At 40.8% G+C, this 18439-nt stretch overlaps 1 protein-coding gene across 3 annotated transcripts in view; it reads right to left on the reverse strand.

Annotated features, from left to right (window-relative positions):
• Positions 1 to 18059, reverse strand: part of SFMBT2 (Scm like with four mbt domains 2) — a 196134-nt gene extending 178075 nt beyond the window's left edge. For all 3 annotated transcript variants that reach the window (XM_054726333.1, XM_028130935.2, XM_054726331.1), the window contains exons 1-2: positions 17960 to 18059; positions 7049 to 7143 (exon numbers count right to left, since the gene is read on the reverse strand). In XM_054726333.1, the coding sequence (XP_054582308.1) occupies positions 7049 to 7143; positions 17960 to 18059 (195 nt within the window). The remainder of the gene's footprint in view (positions 1 to 7048; positions 7144 to 17959) is intronic.
• Between the last annotated feature and the right edge of the window lie 380 nt (positions 18060 to 18439).

Below are 18439 nucleotides of genomic sequence, written 5' to 3' on the forward strand. Positions count from 1 at the left end.
TGTTTTTCTGGAACCTGGGGATCAGAGCCGGGAATAACCATCAGAGAACCAGCTCTGGAGCAACCCACTCCCCCAAACCCGTATTAAGTGCCACGAGGAAAGCAAAACCTAAACACTAGCTAGAGAGGACCTATAGACCCGGAGGTCAATCCAGAAACACTGCCACCCAGGGGTTGAACCACAAATTGACTCTTGTGTAAACACAAATAAAGGAATAGAATAAATGAAGACATACTGCCTGCTTAAAAATCAGGACTGGCTTACAGCACTGAGGAGCAGTGGAACGCAGGGAACTGCAATACTGTCCTGACTAGGAAACAGGCGTGCCAAACAGAACAGTAGAGGAAGTGAACGACCTTCACTACTGCACATTGTTTTTTTCATCTTTTACTTAAGAAACTAATTTTTTTTTCTTTTTTCTTCACTTGATTTTACCTTTTTAATTATTACATTTTTATTTTCAATCAGTATTATTACTATTGCTATTTTATCTTTTTTTTTAAAAAGTGTCATTTTATTTTCTCTTTATTTTACACTTTGGGATTAGTGTTCTACAATCTATTTTCATCTTTCTTTTAGCATCATTTTACTCTATCTCAACTTTACCTTTATGCCATCACTCTCTTCCTCACTTTTACCCTTTTGTTGTCCTGTTTCTCTTACCCTATTCCTGCTTTAGATTTTCCCTATTCCTTCTTTTTACCCCATTAAAATTTCACCCTACTTATATATCTAATTTCCAATCCCCTGCTCCAAGTCCATACACAACTCTCTCTTCTCTTTCATGACTATTAAAAAATTTATTTTTATTTATTTTTATTTTTTTATTTTTGTCTCTCTGTCGTTTTGTTGTTGTTTGCTTGATTGTTGAGTATATCGATTTTTTATGCTTGTATGTGAGATTGTTTTGCTTTTGCTTTTTGTTTTGTTTTTGTTTGTTTGTTGCTTCTGTTTTCCCTCACCTCACTTGATATTAGTTGTTGTTGGTAGTTTGCATTCATCTCCAGGTACTTGTTGCTGGCATGTGTTGGGATTAGTGACTGTTCTATTGGAGTTTTCTCCCCATATATATATTTTTTCCCCTCTTCTTTCTTATTCTCTCTCTTTTCTCTCTTACTTTTTTTTCCCAATTTCATTTTTCCACTCCGTTTTTTTTTTTTTTTCTCTTCTCCTTTCTCTCCTATCCTCTAATTCACCTTTCTCTGGTGGTCACCTTTACTTGAGGTTATTAATACCATGAATACATTTGTGTTCAGTGCCTTGTGCATTGTACCTTGTTGTGTTGTATTTTGTGCCTTTAAATCAACACAGGAGAGAGAGAACTACATAACCAGACACCCAGAGAAGAGAGATCATGGGGAGAAAAAGAAAGAGCCTACATATGAAAGAAAAGCAGGCATCACCAGAAAAGGAAGTAAATGAAATGGAGGCAAGCAACCTGTCAGAGAAAGAATTCAGAGAAATGATCATAAGGTGGATGAAAAGAATGGAAGACAAATTTGAGAATATGTGTAAGAACCAAGAGGAAAGGAAGAAGAACCAAGAAGAAATGAAAAATGACATCGCTGCTATAAAGAACTCAATAGAAAGCATCAAGAGTAGACTAGAAGAAACAGAGGACCACATCAGTGAGCTAGAAGACAGGTAGGAAAAAAAAACCAAGTAGAGCAGCTTCTAGAAAAAAAAAAATTAAAAAGCAGGAGGAGAGCCTAAGGGAACTTTGGGACAACACGAAACAAAACAACATCTGCATAATAAGGATGCCAGAGGAAAGGAAACTGAGCAAGGAATTGAAAACCTGTTTGAAGAAATAATGACAAAAAAAACCTTCCGTGATATAGGGAAGAAAAAATCCACACAAATCCAAGAAGCTCACAGAGTCCCAATCAAAATGAACCCCAAATGACTGATGCCAAGGCACATTATAATTAAATTGGCAAACACCAACAACAAAGTAAAAATCTTAAAAGCGGCCAGAGAGAGACAGAAAGTTACCTACAAAGGATCCCCCATCAGACTAGCGACTGATTTCTCAACAGAAACACATCAGGCCAGAAGGGAATGGAATGAAATATACAAAGTCATGCAAAGGAAGGGTCTGAATCCAAGAATACTGTACCCAGCAAGGCTATCAATCAAAATTGAGGGTGAAATCAGGAGCTTCACAGACAAAAAAGGACTAAGGGAATTTATTACCACCAAACCAGCAATGGAAGAAATGCTAAAGGGTCTGCTGTAAAAAAAGATATATATAGGAAGTGAAGGAACACAGGGGTAAAGAATAAAAATGGCAACAAACAAGTACCTATGAATAATAACTTTAAATTTAAATGGATTAAATGCCCCAATCAAAAGACATAGGGTAACAGATTGGATAAGAAAACATGACCCATATATCTGCTATCTACAAGAAACTCACCTCAGAAAAAAAGACGCACACAGACTGAGGGTAAAGGAATGGAAAAAGGTTTTTCAGGAGAATGGAAATGAAAAAAAAACCTGGGTAGCAATACATATATCTGACAAATTAGATCTCAAAGTGAAGGACATAAAAAGAGATAAGGAAGGCCACTTCATAATACTAAAGGGAGCAATCCAACAAGAAGAAATAACTCTGGTAAACATATACGCACCCAATACAGGAGCACCCAAATACATAAAAAAACTCCTCGAAGATATCAAGGGAGAGATTAACACTAATACAATCATAGTAGGGGACTTTAATACCCCACTATCACCATTGGACAAATCCTCTATACAAAAAATCAGCAAAGAAACATCAATGCTAAATGACTCACTAGACCAGATGGAATTTATTGACCTCTTCAGAACATTTCACCCCAAAGCCACAGAATATACATTCTTCTCAAGTGCACATGGGTCATTTTCAAAGATAGACCATATATTGGGTCACAGGCAAAGTCTCTTCAAATTCAAGAAAATAGAAATCATATCAAGCATCTTCTCAGATCACAGTGGCATAAAACTAAAAATCAACTACAATAAAAACAATCCAAAAAAATCAAACACATGGAGACTAAATAGCATGCCATTAAACAATGACTGGGTTACCAGCGAGATCAAAAAAGAAATGAAAAACATCATGGCAACAAACAACAATGAAAACACAACAATCCAAAATCTATGGGACATAGCTAAAGCAGTCTTGAGAGGGAAGTTCATAGCTCTACAAGCCTACTGCAAAAAACAAGAAACAATGGTAATAAATTACCTAACCCAGTGGTCAGCAAACTCATTAGTCAACAGAGCCAAATATCAACAGTACAACGATTGAAATTTCTTTTAAGAGCCAAATTTTTTAAACTTAAACTATATAGGTAGGTACATTGTTATGAACTTAATTAGGGTATGTGGTATTTTGTGGAGGAGCCACACTCAAGGACCCAAAGAGCCGCATATGGCTCATGAGCCATGGTTTGCCAACCACTGACCTAACCCTACAACTCAAAGAGTTAGAAAGAGAGCAACAAGAAAAGCCCAGTGTAAGCAGAAGGAAGGAAATAATAAAGATCAGAGCAGAGATAAACGACATAGAGACCAAAGAAACAATACAAAAGATCAACAAAACCAAGAGCTGGTTCTTTGAAAGGATAAACAAGATTGATGAACCTCTAGCCAGGCTCACCAAGAAGCAAAGAGAGAGGACCCAAATAAACAAAATCAGAAATGAAAGAGGAGAAAAAACAACAGACACAACCGAAATACAAAAGACTGTTTAAAAAAATACTATGAACAACTCTATTCCAAAAAACTGGACAATCTGAAGGAAATGGACATATTCCTAGAAAAATGCAACCTTCCAAAACTCAATCAGGAAGAATCTAAACATCTCAATAGGCCAATAACTATGGAAGAAATTGAAGCAGTCATCAAAAAGCTTTCAGCAAACAAAAGCCCAGGGCCAGACGGCTTCACAGGGGAGTTTTACCAAACATTCAAAGAAGAACTAAAACCCATCCTCCTCAGATTCCAAAAAATTCAAGAGGAAGGAACACTTCCAAGCTCATTTTATGAAGCCAGCATCACCCTAATACCAAAACCAGATAAAGACAACACAACGAAAGAGAATTACAGGCCAATATCCCTAATGAAAATAGATGCCAAAATCCTCAACAAAATTCTAGCAAATCGGGTCCAGCAGTACATCAGAAAGATCATACACCGTGACCAAGTAGGATTTATCCCAGGGATGCAAGGATGGTACAATATTTGCAAATCAATAAACGTGATACATCACATAAACAAATTGAGAGATAAAAACCACATAGTCAGATCAATTGATGCAGAAAAAGCATTTGACAAAATCCAACACCCTTTCTTGATAAAAACTTTCAGCAAGGTGGGAATAGAAGGATCATACCTCATCATAATAAAAGCCATATATGACAAACCCACAGCCAACCTCATACTCAATGGGCAAAAACTAAAACCATTTCCCTAAGAACAGGAACAAGACAGGGATGCCCACTCTCACCACTCCTGTTCGACATAGTACTGGAAGTATTAGCCATTGCTATCAGACAAAAAGAAGAAATAAAAGGCATCAAAATTGGAAAAGAAGAAGTAAAGCTGTCCTTATTTGCAGATGACATGATATTGTACATAAAAAACCCGAAAGACTCCATCAAAAAACTACTAGACTTAATAAAAGAATTCAGCAATGTAGCAGGATACAAAATTAATGCCAAGAAATCTATGGCATTTCTATACACCAATAGTGAACTTACAGAAAGAGAGACTAAAAAAGCAATCCCATTTAACATTGCACCAAAAAATTTAAGATACCTAGGAATAAACTTAACTAAAGAGGTAAAAGACCTATATGCAGAAAACTACAGGACACTGAAAAAAGAGATAGAGAAAGACAAACAGATGGAAGAACATACCATGTTCATGGATTGGTAGAATCAACATTATTAAAATGTCCATACTACCCAAAGCAATCTATAGATTCAATGCACTCCCCATTAAAATACCAACAGCATATTTCACAGACCTAGAAAGAACTCTCCAAAAATTCATCTGGAATAAAAACAGACCCCGAATAGCCACAGCAATCCTGAGAAAAAAGAACAAAGTAGGTGGGATCTCAATACCAGATTTCAAGCTGTATTACAAGGCCACTGTTCTCAAAACAGCTTGGTACTGGCACAAGAACAGACATATAGACCAATGGAACAGAATAGAGAACCCAGATATCGACCCAAACCACTATGCTCAATTAATATTTGACAAAGGAGGCATGAACATACAATGGAGTCAAGACAGTCTCTTCAATAAATGGTGTTGAGAAAGTTGGACAGATACATGCAATAAAATGAAACTAGATCACCAACTTATACCATACACAAAAATAAACTCAAAATGGATACAGGACTTAAACATAAGATGGGAAACCATAAAAATACTAGACGAATCCACAGGCAGAGAAATCTCAGACATATGCCAAAGCAATTTCTTCACCGATACCGCTCCTAGGGCAATGGAAGCTAAAGAGAAAATAAACAAATGGGACTACATCAAAATAAAAAGCTTTTGCACAGCAAACGAAACCATCAACAAAACAACAAGAAAGCACACTGTATGGGAGAACATATTTGCAAATGTTATCACTGATAAAGGCTTAATCTCCAACATCTACAAGGAACTTATACAACTTAATAAAAGGAAGATAAATGATCCAATAAAAAAAATGGGCAATGGACCTAAATAGAATCTTTTTGAAAGAAGACAGAAGGAAGGCCAAGAGACATATGAAAACATGCTCAGAGTCACTAATTATCCAAGAGATGCAAATCAAAACGACAATGCGGTACCATCTCACACCTGTCAGAATGGCAATCATCAACAAATCAACTAACGACAAGTGCTGGCAAGGATGCAGAGAAAAAGTAACCTTCGTGCACTGCTGGTGGGAATGCAGATTGGTGCAGCCACTGTGGAGAACAGTATAGAGTTTCCTCAGAAAACTAAAAATGGAACTCCCATTTGACCCAGTGATCCCACTTCTAGGAATATATCCCAAGAAACTAGAAACACCAATCAGAAAGGATATATGCACCCCTATATTCATAGCAGCACAATTCACCATAGCTAAGATTTGGAAACAGCCTAAATGCCCATCAGCAGATGAGTGGATTAGAAAACTATGGTACATCTACACAATGGAGTACTATGCTGCTATAAAAAGAAGGAATTCTTACCATTTGCAGCAGCATGGATGGACGTGGAGAGCATTATGTTAAGTGAAATAAGCCAGGCAATGAAAGAAAAATGCCACATGATCTCACTCATTAATGGAAAATAAAGAACACTATAACCTGATGAACAAAAATATAGATACAGAGGCAGTAAAGCACCGAACAGACTGTCAAATTACAGCAGGAAGGCTGTTGGGGAGGTGGGGAAAGAGATCAACCAAAGGACTTGTATGCATGCATATAAGCACAACCAATGGACACAAGACACTGGATGAGTGGGATGAGGGCATGTGACAGGGGGTAGGGGAGGCTGGGGGAAGGTCAATGGAGGGGGGGGAAAGGAGATATATGTACTACTATATGTAATACTTTAAACAATAAAAGAAAAAAAAGATTTTAAAATTAAATTTAAAAAACCATCAATCCAAAATAAAAATATACAGCCATTACACCTCCTAAGAAGATATTATACTTGCCTAGTTTGCTGGCTTTTATTTATTCTAACCAATCTTACCTGTCTCAGGCCCTGTGCAAGGGCCACGTCTGTCAAATTTGGCATTTTGAGGTGCAGACGAGGTTAAAATTACACATCGTTTCTCACCTGCCCTGAGCCCAGCCCTGTGTTAGATGAGATAAGCCGCAAGAGCCAGGCCAACCCACCTGCAGCTAAGCAAACAAACTTCCGCATTTCTTCTTTATTTCTAAGGAATCTTGGCTGAATTTCCCTTCTTTTCTCATCCCCTATCTTCCAATCGGTTTGGCACCTTCCTGCAGGTTCCCCTCCCACCCTCCAAATGCCGACCAGAAGGAGAAGGAAGGATACGTACGTGTTTGAATGATGTGTGAGGAGCTGCGCTGGCACCCGTTTCTTCCAAGTACTCGCCCCAGTTAAAGCCAATTTCCTCCAAGCTTGAACCTTCTTCTATGGAAAAGACGAAAACCAAACCAAACAAAAAAACACAAAATCATCAATAGCAGAGTGAAGAATGGAAAGGTACTGGCCCCCAATGAAGACTAGAAAATCCCTTAATTCAGTCGTTTTGGAACATATTATCAAATTATTTTCATAGCTTCAGTTTGCCGACGTTATAAACTGAGGACACCCTGAAGAAATTCTGCTTGGATACCCTGACAAAATCTAAGATAATATTAAGTGCTCTTAGGCAAATGAGATGAGATTTGTTTCACGGCATACTTGCTGCATATTAGCATATCGTTCTGGAACTGGCCACTGTGCACACTCCATTCTTGGGGGAGACTGGATGGCAAGGTGAAGAAGGCCGTGGGGTGCTGAGGAAGTACCACGATGTACTTACAGCACTGGCACCCTTGTCCCTGGCTACATACTACAGCTGGGGATCGTGGGATAATAGCATCGACTGTTAGTGCCATATGGGACTCTAGAAAGCATTGATGTCACTTCCAGGGGAAAACAATTGAGGCCCAGAAGGATTGTTCAAGTGTGGGAGGCCACTGGATAAGTTACGGACAGAAACAGACCAACTGTGAGACCCAGTCCAGGGTCCGCTGTCCTGCCAGCTGCTGTGACAGAGCTTTCAGGGCAAGGTACGACATGGATTTCCCATTTACAAGGATCAAGGAGAAATACAATCAAATGCACATGACTCTTAAAGCAATCCCTATTTTGGCTCTGAAGGAAATCAAGTAATTCTCCAAACATTCAAGACTCTATATGTAAGATATAATCTGTATAGCTGAAAAACACCAAATAATTCATTTTAAAGTACAGTATAGGCCCTGGCCGGGTATCTCAGTTGGTTAGAGTGTCATCCCAATATGCCAAGGTTGCAGGCTCAATCCCCCATCAGGGCACATGCAAGAAATCAACCAATGAATGCATAAATAAGTGGAATGACAAACTGATGTTTCTCTCTCTCTCTCTCTCTCTCTCTCTCTCTCTCTCTCTCAAATGAATCAAAATTTTAAAAGTGAAATACAGATAACATAAATGTCATGTCACAATTTCAAATGGAAAGAACTAATCAGCTGTCACCATTAACTTAACCGATTTGGAAGACAATCCTAAGGAAAGAACATACAGCAGCAAGGGCTGTCCATACATGCAGCTAAGTAAGAGCTTCAAATGTTTAGATTCTCTCTTCTTGCAATAATGTTCAACAGTGTATCTTCTACTAGCAGGAGGCTACCGCACTGGACCAAGAACAAATACTGGCAGGTGGGCCAGGGGGGTGAGGCAAAGGGAGAGTCTAAGAAAGAAAGCCTTGTTCTTGAGGCTATCTATCACTACTTATTCCTACTGAAGACTTTTAAATTAAAAGTTGGAAAAGTAATTTTCTTGTGATACAGTGCATAATCTCAGAAAATGATAGAAGAGGATAATTTTTGTAAAGTCAGAACATGCTAAGTTGAAAGGCCGTTACCTTCAATTTTGTCTTCTGAATCAAAGTTGCTTAAAACTATCTTCTCAAAGTTCACTCCCATCAAGTGGTTTATAATCAAATGTCCAAGAAAATAAAAAGCCATCTGAAAAGAAAACCCTCCCCTTGTATCTCTCCCAAAATGCTGCTTCACCCAGGGACTCGCTGTCTTTTTATCAGAAATGTGTTCCCTGAAAAAAGCCAGAGGGTCCTGCAGCCACCAGCCAACAAGGACACCAGGTGGTTTCCGGCTACTTCGACACAGTAGGGCAAACCCAAAGGGAAAGCAGTCACATTCAGAAAACACATGTGGGTGTCACCCAACAGCTCTCCCCACAACTATTTTGCCCCAAGCAGCATTGGACATTGATTATCAAGATTGCTTTTTGACCCACTAGCCAGAGCATCACAGCAGCACAATTTATCTGTCCAGGTGATCTGGTGCAGGACCTGATGATAGCTAACTTGTCCTACTTTATTCTTTGCACCCTGTCCAGCCTCAGCTCAACCTTCCAGCTCCACAAAGTGACTACACAGCAACACGGCAAGGTCAAAAGAGCCATGCCGTATTGGGACATCAGCTCTCTGCTGATTGCTTTACATCTTAAGAACCCTGACAGATGGATACTACAGCCTCATTTCACAGAAGGGATGATGGGGGCCCTGACGGGGGCCCAGAAAGGCTGGAGCCACCACTGTCACACAACTGTCCATCCAAGGAGGCATGAGTCCAAGGCAGGCTATCTGATTTCGAGGATGGAACTCTTACGAGGCACCTTCCTGTGTCATTCTTCTGTCCATATCACAAATCAGACACCTCCATTCACCACCACCACCCGCTTCTCCACATGGAGACTCAGGCTGACTTCTCTCTGTCTTCCTGCGCTGATGAGCCTTTGAACACTCCAGAGCCAAATCAGACAACAGAGAGACACAGGGCTAGAGGCAGCAGCCACCTCGGAGAGGCGAACCATATGGGCACAGCCCCTGAGACCTGCTTGTAAAGAAGGAGAGAACCAGGGCGCAGACATGGGCATAAAACTCGGTCCTGGGCGGGAGCATTCTCTCCTTGGTTGCCTAAGAGACGCTTTTTGTCATATTGAGGTATTAGCATGTAAGGGTTGTCAGGTCGAAAACCGAAGTTTGAGACATTTTTTTCTGTGAACAACTTGGTCGAGAATCGAATTGTTCCAGATGGGAGATGTTCGAGAACCAAGGTTTGACTGTAGATGTTTTTCCAACATCTGCAACTGAGTTTTACTTCAGTCCCTAGTTTACCTGTGCCCCTAAATGTGCAGACAAATCGCGATTGCTTAAAGTATAACACACATCCTTCTTGCTCCTACATCCCAAAACTCTGGGCATAAAGAGGCCAGCATTAGGTGATTTTTAAAGTACAGTAAAAAAAAAAAAAAAAAAAAAGTATAAAATTATTCATGCAAAAAGAACTTCAATAAGCACCCCAAAAGTCAGACCTAGAATGGAATTAAAAATATTTTTCAAAACCTTTATGCCCAGCACTGGTAACTTTAAGTGTGTTGTTTTAACAATAAAACCTGATACAAAATGCAGGGCTCCTCACAATACAGCCTTTTCAAATCTGTCATTTAGTAACACGTCCTCCCCGGCATGTGCCTAAGTGGCTGATTCTCTAAAGACATTTCAATGAGCAATAGATAAACATACACGATGTTTATGAGTGGAGGTCTCATAAACCCAGAGCAAATATTTACCGCTGATTCATGAACTTCTTAAACCCATAAACATTTTATCAAGGAAACTGACAATCTCCCTCCGTGGCAAATGATCCAGTCGGAGGCAAAGCCCCATGATGTAATGAAAACAGACTATGAAAAGCTACTAAGAAAATGTCACAATTTAAAAGAAAACAGCCTCGTTCATTAGTGGCACTCCAGCTTTAGAAAACAGAAAGCTATTTATGTGACCAGAATATTTCATAATAAACAGAAAAAGAATACCTTACTAAAAGCTGGACTGCAAGCTGCTTTATAGTGAAAAATGGAATGGGCAAACGGCTCAAACACCTTTAAGTAATCAAACCTTGGGTTGTACAATTTTACAATATGAAATAAGGCTAACTTTGCAAAGTTGGATATGAAAGCCCATAACCACTACCTCGTAAAAAAAAAAAAAATTTGAGAATTGACACATTTGAAATGAACAAAATCTTACAGAGCACCTTCTTGTGTGCTAGGTATTTTTTTAATGTGGAAAGAGAAAGAAAGACATTAAATCTTTGTTATTTTAACTGCTGATAGTCCATTCAGACCATCAGAACATCTAGAAAAGAGGTGCATTGTGAATATATTAAGCAGACACTGCATTCGAATGAAAGTCAGATAGGACTGGTCAACGTAAAACTAGATTGGAGTTCTCAGCTACAGGACTAAACCAGGGAGGAGGGGACTGTCACCTGAGCACAGAGGTCCTGGTGCTAGCTCAGCTACCCAGACTTCCAGAGAGACTTTCCAGAAAAAAGAAAACATGTAAAACTGACCCAACCTCCTGGCTAGGGGAGGCAACAACTATATAAAAGAGAGTTGTTAGTTTTTTAAAGGGAATATAACAGAGTTACATGAAACTAGTTCCTCTCTAGCATGAAGAGTCAGAGATCTGAATTTCTCTCATAGGAAAGTTGATTCATTTCCTCCCTGAATGCAGAGCCTGTGGGACTCCAGTTGATATAACCTAACACCCTCCCCTCAAAAAATCGAGCCCACATTTCCAGAGTAATGCTTTTGACTCAGACTTGCCCAGTGTAAATGCACACCACCACTTTATCTGTAGACTTATCAGGAAATTACATTTAGCCATCCTGGAAAAATTATGCCCAGGAATCTATTTATCACTGTGTCAGCGAGTGTTTTGTTTGTTTTTATCACAGCCATTGTAGAAACCTAGAGTTCTAGAAATCCAGTTCTGGTCTTCGTTCCTCTGTGTGTTTCTGTCCATTCTGTCCTCTGTCCCTGCTTATCCCAGTGGCGTCCCAGAAGGGGGAGTCATTTTACATTAAGCTATTTCATCCCTGGAACTCAAGTGTCAGTTATTGACCCCAACTATTTGAGCTTTCCTTAGGAAAAGAGGCAAAACTATACATGAGAAAACTGCCAGTGAAACTCAGAGTCCTATGTTAAGCTGATGGTTTTCATTTCAGAGGAACGTAGCATCAGTGTAAGGATCACAGCAGCTGGGTGTGGGGACAGAGGAACCGAAGACACAGGATCAAAGCATGGGAAGCAACCAGGTTGGACTCCAATCCTTTGGCCCCGTAATTTGGTCCAAGAAGAGCTGTAGGCACCTACATGTGGTCAGTTGTCAGGGAGGTGCAGTCAGGTGTCATACAACACATGGGAAGAGGGGATGGGAGACAACTGGTGGAGAGGACAAGAAAGAATCTGAGCGTTGGCAGATCTGGCTCAGTTGATTGAGTGTTGCCCCATGCACCAAAAGGTTGCCAGTCTGATTCCTGGTCAGGTCACATGCCTAGGTTGTGGGTTCGATCCCTGGTCAGGGTGGTGCAGGAGGCAACTGCTCGATGTTTCTCTCTCACATTGATGTTTCCTTCTCTCTCTCTCCCTCCCCCACTTCTTTCCTCTCTCTCTCAAAGATCAATAAAAACATGTGTTGGTTTTTTTAAAGAAAGAATCTGAATAGTTGCTGTGTCCCATAAAGTGTGTGTGCAAGTGTGTGTGTGTGTGTGTGTGTGTGTGTGTGTGTGTTTATGCACATTTACATGTCCAGGCTGAAGGGCAGGCACAGCTCAGTGTTTCAGAGCACAAGGTTCCAAGCCCTCAGGATGAAATCTCAGGCTTGAACACAACAGCCAAGTGACTCTGCCTGGCTGTCCAACTTCATCTGCTGTTTCACTGGATTGTGCAAGACTTAAACAACGCAACATGCATAAAGCACTTAAGGGAGCGCTGCCATGAACACAGGGTCATGCACCTGTTGTACCTCATTTGAGAGTCAGTTTACAGGCAGGTGAAGAGAGCTCAGTTTGCCTTCTGCTCATCTGACATGGAAATCTCATCTGAAACACTTCCAGGAAGAAGATCAAGACACCATCCAACCCTAAGCACATCACAGTGAGTCCCAGAACCAAACATCCGCACAACTGATGGCAGACAGCAAGATATTTTACGTAGTAACAAGTGAAAAGGTAACTACTTGGGAAAATAAATTACTTGACGGCTCCTACTTGGGTATGTTCTTAAGAGTCTAAATGTTCAAAACTACATCCGAGTTCCTGAAAGTTAGCCTCTGCTCTCTACAAAGGTTTAGATCCTGCTTTAAATTGGTTTCCTCTTTAGGAAAGTCTGTCTTTGGGGCACCATCTAAAAGTCTCCTCACCACACAAATATAAATGGAAATTCCAAGGAGAAAGGACAGATTAGCCATATTAGGAGGGGAAGAAGGGAGTCAGGGCCAATATCTGGAAAATGTTAAGATCATTTAGAGCTATTTAGGACTATTACTTCTAACAAAGATCTTAACCTCTTAGATGATTCAGGCATCCCACCACACAATAGCAAGGAACTAACCAAGAAGGGGGCGTTTGATGTGGCGTAACCCAGCCAATGACAGGATTCTGGTGCTCACACCTCCCCATTAATGGGATCACCCACAAGAAAATTCAGTACACCTAATTTTCCTGACACCATATTATTAATAAGTTTCAGAATCTATTGCAGGTGCCCAATAATGAAAAGTCAACACACAGTTGCCGTTTAGACAGTTTTGAAAACACACCAGTAAAAATGATGCAGTCATAGGTGTCAGATGTGTGTACAACAAAAATATGGTGAAAATCAGGGACTCTAAAAGTGGAAAAATAACCTCACTCAGCAAGCATAACAAAGACTTTTTTAAAGGCATATTTATACTTAAATAAAAGTAGAATAACTAGGCTGAACATTCAGTCTATGGGACTATGCTCTCTCAGAAAAAGAATTTGCATGTTTCCACAGGGAGAAAAAGATTCGACTCTGCTTTTAGACTTTTCCCGCTCCTGCTTTATGTAGAAAGAAACTGAAAGGGGAACAATGAGCTAATTCTGAAACAGATACTCACATCTTTCATGCAATGATTTTAGGGATTTCCATATTTTCTCCAATATAGATATAATTTGAGAAACATAATCTAGTAAATTCAATGGGACCTGTCTCTTCTGAACTAGAGCATTTAATCACTTATTCCAGACCCTGCCTTTCTGCTTCCCATTAACATCACACAGTCTGTAATTACATCATTGACTGGTCTCATCAAAATGTGAAAACAAATTTCACACCATTTTGGGACAATGGTCAAATCTCCCACTGAATTAATGATCAACATTTTTGCCCACGAATTCACTACAGCATTGTCTATGATTCTGAGAGCTAAGTTGTCCTTATCTAATTTGCTGTTATGTAACACTGAAGTCCTTTTAAAAAAAATTTTTTTAATAAACTCTTTTATTATGTCAATATTTAGAAAAAGATACATTTACAAATTCATTGGGTAAATATCAAAATTCAACCAAAAACTGGTTTCGTTTTGTTTGTTTTGTGATTTCTTTACCACAAATTCATATCTCCTAAATTTCTTTCACATTATGCTCTTTGCTGAAAGCTGTGCTGGGGGTTTTTGAGAGGGTCATGGGAAGTGGCATCTAGTGCTTGGGCAGATCCTGCTGTCCTCTCTTTCTGGGCACATGCAAGAGAATTCGATTTCCTTTTTTTTTAATTTAATAAATCTTTATTGTTCAGATTAAAGTTGTTCCTCTTTTTCTCCCCCCTAGCTTCCCTCCACCTGGTTCCCACCCCACCCTCTACCTTTACCCCCCTCCACTGTCCTCATCCATAGATGTACAATTTTTGTCCAATCTTTTCCTGCACCCCCCACACTCCCTTCCCCCCAAGAATTGTCAGTCCACTCCCTCTCTATGCCCCTGATTCTATTATATTCACCAGTTTATTCTGTTCATATTTTTATTCATGTGATTTTTAGATTCATTTGTTGATAGATATGTATTTGTTGTCACTTTGTTGTTCATAATTTTTATCTTTACCTTTTTCTTCTTCTTCCTCTTCTTAAAGAATACCCTTCAGCATTTCATATAATACTGGTTTAGTGGTGATGAACTCCTTTAGCTTTTTCTTATCTGTGAAGCTCTTTATCTGACCTTCAATTCTGAATGATAACTTTGCTGGGTAGAGTAATCTTGGTCGTAGCTTCTTGCTATTCATCACTTTGAATATTTCTTGCCACTCGCATCTGGCCTGCATAGTTTCTGTTGAGAAATCAGCTGACAATCTTATGGGTACTACCTTGTAGGTAATTAACTGTTTTTCTCTTGATGCTTTTAATATTCTCTTTGTTGTTTGCCCTTGGCATTTTAATTACGTGTCTTGGTGTGGTCCTCTTTGGATTCCACTTGCTTGGGGTTCTCTGCACTTCCTGGACTTGTAAGTCTATTTCTTTCACCAGGTAGGGGAAGTTTTCTGTCATTATTTCTTCAAAACGGTTTTCAGTATCTTGCTCTCTCTCTCTCTCTCTCTTCTTCTGGCACCACCATAATTCAGATGCTGGTACGCTTGAAATTGTCCCAGAGGCTCCTTACACTATCTTCATATTTTTTTATTCTTTTTTCTCTTTGCTTTTCTGGTTGGGTGTTTTTTGCTTCTTCGAATTTCAAATCTTTGACTTGATTCTTGGGATCCTCTAGTCTACTGTTGAATCTCTGTATATTATTCTTTATTTCAGTCAGTGTATGCTTAATTTCTAGTTGGTCCTTTTTCATATTTTGAGGGTCTCACTAAATTACTCGGAGGTTTCTAGAAGATTCTTGAGTAACCTTATAACTATGGTTTTGAACTCTATATCCAGTAGTTTGCTTTCCTCCATTTCTTTCATTTGTGACTTGTTTCTTTGTCTCCACATTTTGGCTGTTTCCCTGTGTTACAAGTGTGGCTTTGTGTGCTAGGTGTCCTATAGGGCCCAGTGGCTCAGCCTCCCTAATTACCTGAGGTGGACACTCTTGGTTCACCCCTTTGTGTATGTGCACAGTCTTGTTGTAGTTAAGCCCTGATTGCTGTTGGTATCACTGGGAGGAACTGACCTCCAGGCCAATTGGCTGTGAGGATCAGTTGTGTTTATGATGGGAGAACTTCTGTGCTGGAGACACCCTTATGGGGCAAGACTTGCTTTAGTGGGACTTTGGCGCTCACTGAGTCTGCCCTCTGAGTGTGTCTCTTATGGATGTGAAGAGTTGTAATCTGTATGGTCTCACTCTGACCACTGGGTACACTGGCTCTTGGATCTCCAAAGAGGTGCAAAGTCAGCCACTGCCTGAGGCCACCCAGCAGAAGCTACAGAGATATCTGCAGATTCCTCCTCTTTGTTTGGGGTTTGGAGGTGCCCAGATGAGGCCCAGCTGTGAAGCAATGCAAACTGCTGTTGAGCCTTGGGTCTTCCTTTGGAGGCTCTGGGTCTCTCTGACCCAGCTGCAGTATGTTAGGTTTCAAATTGCAAAGGGCCAGGCCATTCATATGCAAAAGCCTCTGTGCACAGCTTGGGTGGGGTTGTAAATTGGGTGGGTGGGGTCTCAGGGAATCACCAGGGTGGAGCAAACAGCAATGGCTGACCCTCAGCCCTGCCCTGAAGAGGTTCCGTGTCTTTGTGTCCCGCAGCACCATGCAGGAACAATGATCACTGCAAGCACCTCTGAGAGAAAGCCACCCTCTTGTTCTGGCCCGATACCAGACAGTCCAGTTTCCCCCATATGAGTCTGGGTTCCCAGAGTCTCACTCAGAACTGGAGTTCAGAGCAGTTGGAGCTTGTATCTCCCTCCCGATTGAAAAAGACAACAGCATACTCAGTTGCCAGTCCCTTTCCGCGCTTCACTTCTGCACCTCTGCACCTCCTCCAAGTCTCAGTGTGCTTTTCTCTTTCCTTCTAGTTGTATAATTTCCACTCATCCAGCCTTCCCATGGTTCTGGATGATATCCGTTTTGTCTTTTAGTTGTAGTTTTGAAGTGGTTGTGCGAGGCAGCAAGTTCAGGTGTTTACCTATGTCGCCACCTTGGTTTCTCCCAAGAATTCTATTTCCACACCTCCCTAGACCTGTTCTGTCAAGAAGTTCTGAGCATGGGGGTAAGGGGGGTGGGTATAAAGGTGAAGGGATTAAGAACTACAAAGTGGTAGTTATAAAATAGTCATGGGGATATAAACTGTAGCATTAGAATACAGTCCATCATACTTAAGTATGTATGTGCCAGGTGGGTAAAAATATTGTGGGGAACACTTTGTAAAGCATATGAATGTCGAACTGATATGCTGTACACCTGAAACTAATCTAGACTAATAAAAGAGTAATATGCTAATTAGACCAGACATCTTCCTGACGTTTTTCTGGACAAAGCCATGGTGGCAGGGACCGAGGCAGAGGTGGTTAGGGGCAATCAGGCCGGCAGGGGAGGGCAGTTAGGGGTGATCAGGCCAGTAGGGAAGGGCAGTTAGGGGCGATCAGGCCGGCAGGGGAGTGAAGTTAGGGGTGATCAGGCCAGCAAGGGCAGTTAGGGGGGCGATCAGGCCAGCAGGGGAGCAGTGAAGGGCATCAGGCCAGCAGGCAGAGGCTGTTAGGGGGATCAGGCAGGCAGGCAGGTGAGTGGTTATGAGCCAGTGGTCCCAGATTGCGAGAGAGATGTCCAACTGCCAGTTTAGGCCCAATCCCTGCGGGCATCCCCCGAGGGGTCCTGGATTGGAGAGGGTGCAGGCCGGGCTAAGGGACCCCCCCCATGCACAAATTTTGTGCACTGGGCCTCTAGTACAAAATAATATTAAATGTGAAATGTGATTGAAAAATAAAAATTTTAAAAAGAGGTTCTGAGCAAACCTGTCTCTTCTGAGCTAGAGCATTTAATCACTGGTTCAAGACCTGGCAGCTCTGCTTCCCGTTAGGACCAAGCCCGAGGCAGCAGCAGAGATGGCACTGCCAGGCACTGTGCAGAGACTCCGTGCAACGGAGCACCACCAACTGTCTGACCTACAGAGTGCGAGTAATTGTGAACATTTATTTGCTAAGCCATTGAGATTTTGAAGCGATTTGGCATCTCACTATCACCTAGCCTGCCCTGTCTAGTATATAGCTAATATTAATTTTGAAGCAAATTTTGCCTGACTTTCAAGCTGCTATATGCTTATTAATATGACAGCAGAGCCTAGGAACAGGCCACATGTGAGATCTAGAAACCCTGCCTCACTGTTTCCTGAACATTTTCAGAAAGATACTGGTCAATACATCAAAAGGCCAAATGGCTCTAGAAAACAGAATCGTACCTGAATCAAAATCTCCATTACCATTGGCTGAGCTGGGATGTTTCTCCAAGGGAGAAGATGAAGGGGCTGGCATATTGGTAGCTGGCAAACTGCTCTCCATTCCTAAGGAAGAAGGATCTTCTCTTAAATCATCCTGCAGAAAGAATTACCTAAGGGCAACCGACAAAGAAAAAAAGAGTCAGATTCACATATTTTTAAACTCTCCAAAACTAACAGCATCCTGTCAGAGCTGCTACTATTTCATTATAACGTGCAGGATGCAATGTAGTAATAATAGAAGATACCAAGAGTCAAGACTAATGGGTACACATCTACACAAGGTCAACATCAAAGGTCACAGCTGAGCAAAACCATCAATTTTCTACAAGTTCTTATCACCTCACCACTAAAATGGACACATTTTTCATCAACAAACAGAATCTACATTTCAACCCCCAGTCTACCCTGGAAATGTTGGCAAAACACTTCTCCACCCAACTG

The sequence above is a fragment of the Eptesicus fuscus genome, chromosome 2, assembly GCF_027574615.1.
Source record: "Eptesicus fuscus isolate TK198812 chromosome 2, DD_ASM_mEF_20220401, whole genome shotgun sequence".
Classification (NCBI taxonomy): domain Eukaryota; kingdom Metazoa; phylum Chordata; class Mammalia; order Chiroptera; family Vespertilionidae; genus Eptesicus; species Eptesicus fuscus.